The 2,893-nt window shown below is 37.7% G+C and overlaps 1 gene segment (V, D, J or C); it reads left to right on the top strand.

Annotated features, from left to right (window-relative positions):
- The first annotated feature begins 252 nt into the window (after nt 1-252).
- Nucleotides 253-1,722, top strand: LOC127533656 (Ig kappa-b4 chain C region-like). The segment is given in 2 exon segments: nt 253-402; nt 1,219-1,722. Coding segments are annotated over 2 exon segments (474 nt in total).
- The last annotated feature ends 1,171 nt before the right edge of the window (nt 1,723-2,893 follow it).

Genomic DNA, 2,893 nt, shown 5'->3' with positions numbered 1-2,893 from the left:
TTTTTGAAAATGTATCAATGGATCAGTCAATGTATCAGAGCATTAATTATAAATGTGTAATGAATTTACCATGTATGACATATTTTATAGTTTATGTGTATGAAATATTCATGTTGTTGCTTTTTCTTTTCTGTCTTTAAAATGAATATTTACCCAGAAATGATTTCAAATTTATACCTACTAAATGAAACAATAAATTATGGATATTTGTAGCTCTGTGTTATTTTCAGTTTTCATACCAGCTGACAAAATGATACAAACAGTGAATGATTTTGGTGAGTTTGTTTGTTCCAAAGTCAGAGAGCCGTGTCTCTCTACAGTCAGAGGTTTTTGTACGGCGGCTCAATCAGTTTGTATCACTGTGGTGGACTTTTGGTGGAGGAACCAGACTGGATGTTGGAAGTAAGTTAATATTTTTAATCATTGTTAAATACTAAATACTACGCTTTAAAATATCTTTTAAAAGTTTGAAATCTGACCAGTTGTAAAATGTTTTTGAATTCAGAGAAACTTCATGTGTTAAAGTTTGAATTCCTCCTCATAGATGCTAACTCTGATCAGGTTTGATGAAATTTGATGTTTACATGATTTAAAGGACTGAAGTTGGAAAATTATGAAAGTTAAAGCATGAATTGGATGAAATTTCATTGGTCCCTTTGTTAGTTTTTTACAAGACAATATAAACACATTTATGTTCTTCAATCTTGGATGGAGTGATGATAAAGATTTGTATTTGAAAATGTGTAAAATTTCTAAACTTCCTCATTTCATCATAAATTCTTTCTACATCTGGATGAAATGATTTGACCTGTTTAGTAAATGATGATTGAAATCCACAGAAAAACTCTTCCTCTTCTTCAACTAACTTTCTCTATTTTTCTGCTTCCACTAAATACTTTAATGTTTAGTTGAGACTTTGAAGTGATTTTGCAGTAAAACTTGTGAATGTTTCCACATGTGCTTGTTTAGTTTCCAGAGTAGTTGGACATATTTGAGGTGAAACTGTGAGATGATTCTCTCTGAGCTGATTTACATGAGAGCTTTCTGAAAGGGAACTGAAACAATGTGTGAGTGAGTGAGTGCTGGAGCAGAAAAAGCATGTGACACAAACTCCTTGAAGGACTGAATCCAGCGTCTCACACTGAAGGTGTCCACGTGTGTGATGTTTGAGTGACAGCTGTGTGCTCCCTGTCCTCTAAGCTGATTGGTGTCTCCTAGGTGATGTCCGTCCCACCCTGACGGTGCTGCCCCCCTCCAGTGAGGAGCTGCAGCAGGGGAAGGCCACGCTCATGTGCCTGGCCAACAAGGGCTTCCCCTCAGACTGGAGTCTGTCCTGGAAGGTGGACGGCAGCAGCAGCAGCAGCAGCAGCATGAGCTGGGAGGAGAGCAGGAGCCCCGGGGTGCTGGAGAAGGACGGCCACTACAGCTGGAGCAGCACCCTGAGGCTCCCTGCAGACCAGTGGAGGAAGGTGGTCTCTGTGAGCTGTGAGGCCACCCAGGGCTCCCACACTCCGCTCTCACAGACACTGAGGAGAGACCAGTGTTCCCAGTCCTGACCTCACTCACTGGGACTCTCATACTGCTTTGACTCTCTGTCTGCTCTCTGGAACTCTCTCTCTTTCTGTCTCTCATCAAAGTAAATAAAGATTCAAATAGTCCTATTTTCCTCCTCATCATGTCACAGCTCATGTTTTCACAAAATAAAGATGTTTGTCTTCAAATCAAAAATGTTTCTTGGAAGATTATTGATTTGTCAGACGCTTTGCTTCAGTTAAAATCTGTAACTATGAAAGAGATGCTACAATGTGATCAAAGAGAGTCTTTATATATCAGGGTCCATTTTATGAAAATGTCAACGATCGTTTAGGTGTTCAAATACAAAATGATGTCTTCAATTTGTTCTGATAGAGTAAAGCAGCTGGTAGTAATGTGGGAGAGAAGGATGAGTTAAGTTCATGTTGAAGTGACCATGAAGCTGCCAAAAGAAAACAACAAATAAAATACTATATAATCATGTCCCATAAATGGCAACAAAAGGAAGAAAATTCTAAATTGCTGTAATCAAATAGTTAAAAATTGAAGTCCTACAGTTCTGTCAAATATTCAAAACCTAATAATTAAATTAAGAGAATTGATTTGTTTATTGGAAAAGCTTTTAGTTTTACAAGTAGTGCATCTGTTTAGATAAGATAAGTTAAGATGGAGTAACATCAGTAAAAAATATCAAGAAACAAAAACATCCAACAACAGAATTTCAAAAAACAGAAACAACTGTTTTATTTGACACTGAGAAAATGACTGTGAAAAATAAAATAGTGATGAATCATGACTGTTCTGTTTATTTTGTTCTTCTTCTGTGTCTTCAGCCTCGTTCTCTCTTCACCAGTTCTCTCTATTTCTATGGATCTTTCCAGTCGCTGCTGTTCACCATCTGACCAACAGACGTCCTCACACTTTCCCTCCAGTCTCCTTCACCCTCCTGATCACCTGCTCCTCATCCTCCAACCAGCTTCATTGTCAGGTTCCTTCACTCCACCTGCCTCCCTGACTGTTTCAATTAAATCCTGTTCAGTCTATCAAACTCTCATTCATGAAAACTGGGTGATTTCTTCTGCTGAGGAAGATCTGTGAAAGCTCCACAACTGCTGTTTCCAACGTCAGGAATGAACTTTCTGACTTATTGATTTTTATTATTTGACCATTTTTGTTTACACTGAATATTGAAGCTTTCTTTTCATCATTTAGTTTTTTATATTTTACGTTATATTTAACATTATATTTTGTCGTACTGAGGGATGTACAGATGCTTTTGGGCCATGACATCTTTGATTGTCTGGTTTCTGATGCTGGTCTGTGTCTTCACACTCAAATCATAACAGTTTATTCTCATTTA

Source organism: Acanthochromis polyacanthus, chromosome 4 (genome assembly GCF_021347895.1).
Source record: "Acanthochromis polyacanthus isolate Apoly-LR-REF ecotype Palm Island chromosome 4, KAUST_Apoly_ChrSc, whole genome shotgun sequence".
Taxonomy (NCBI): Eukaryota; Metazoa; Chordata; class Actinopteri; family Pomacentridae; genus Acanthochromis; species Acanthochromis polyacanthus.
This window is presented reverse-complemented; position numbering and strand designations above follow the sequence as displayed.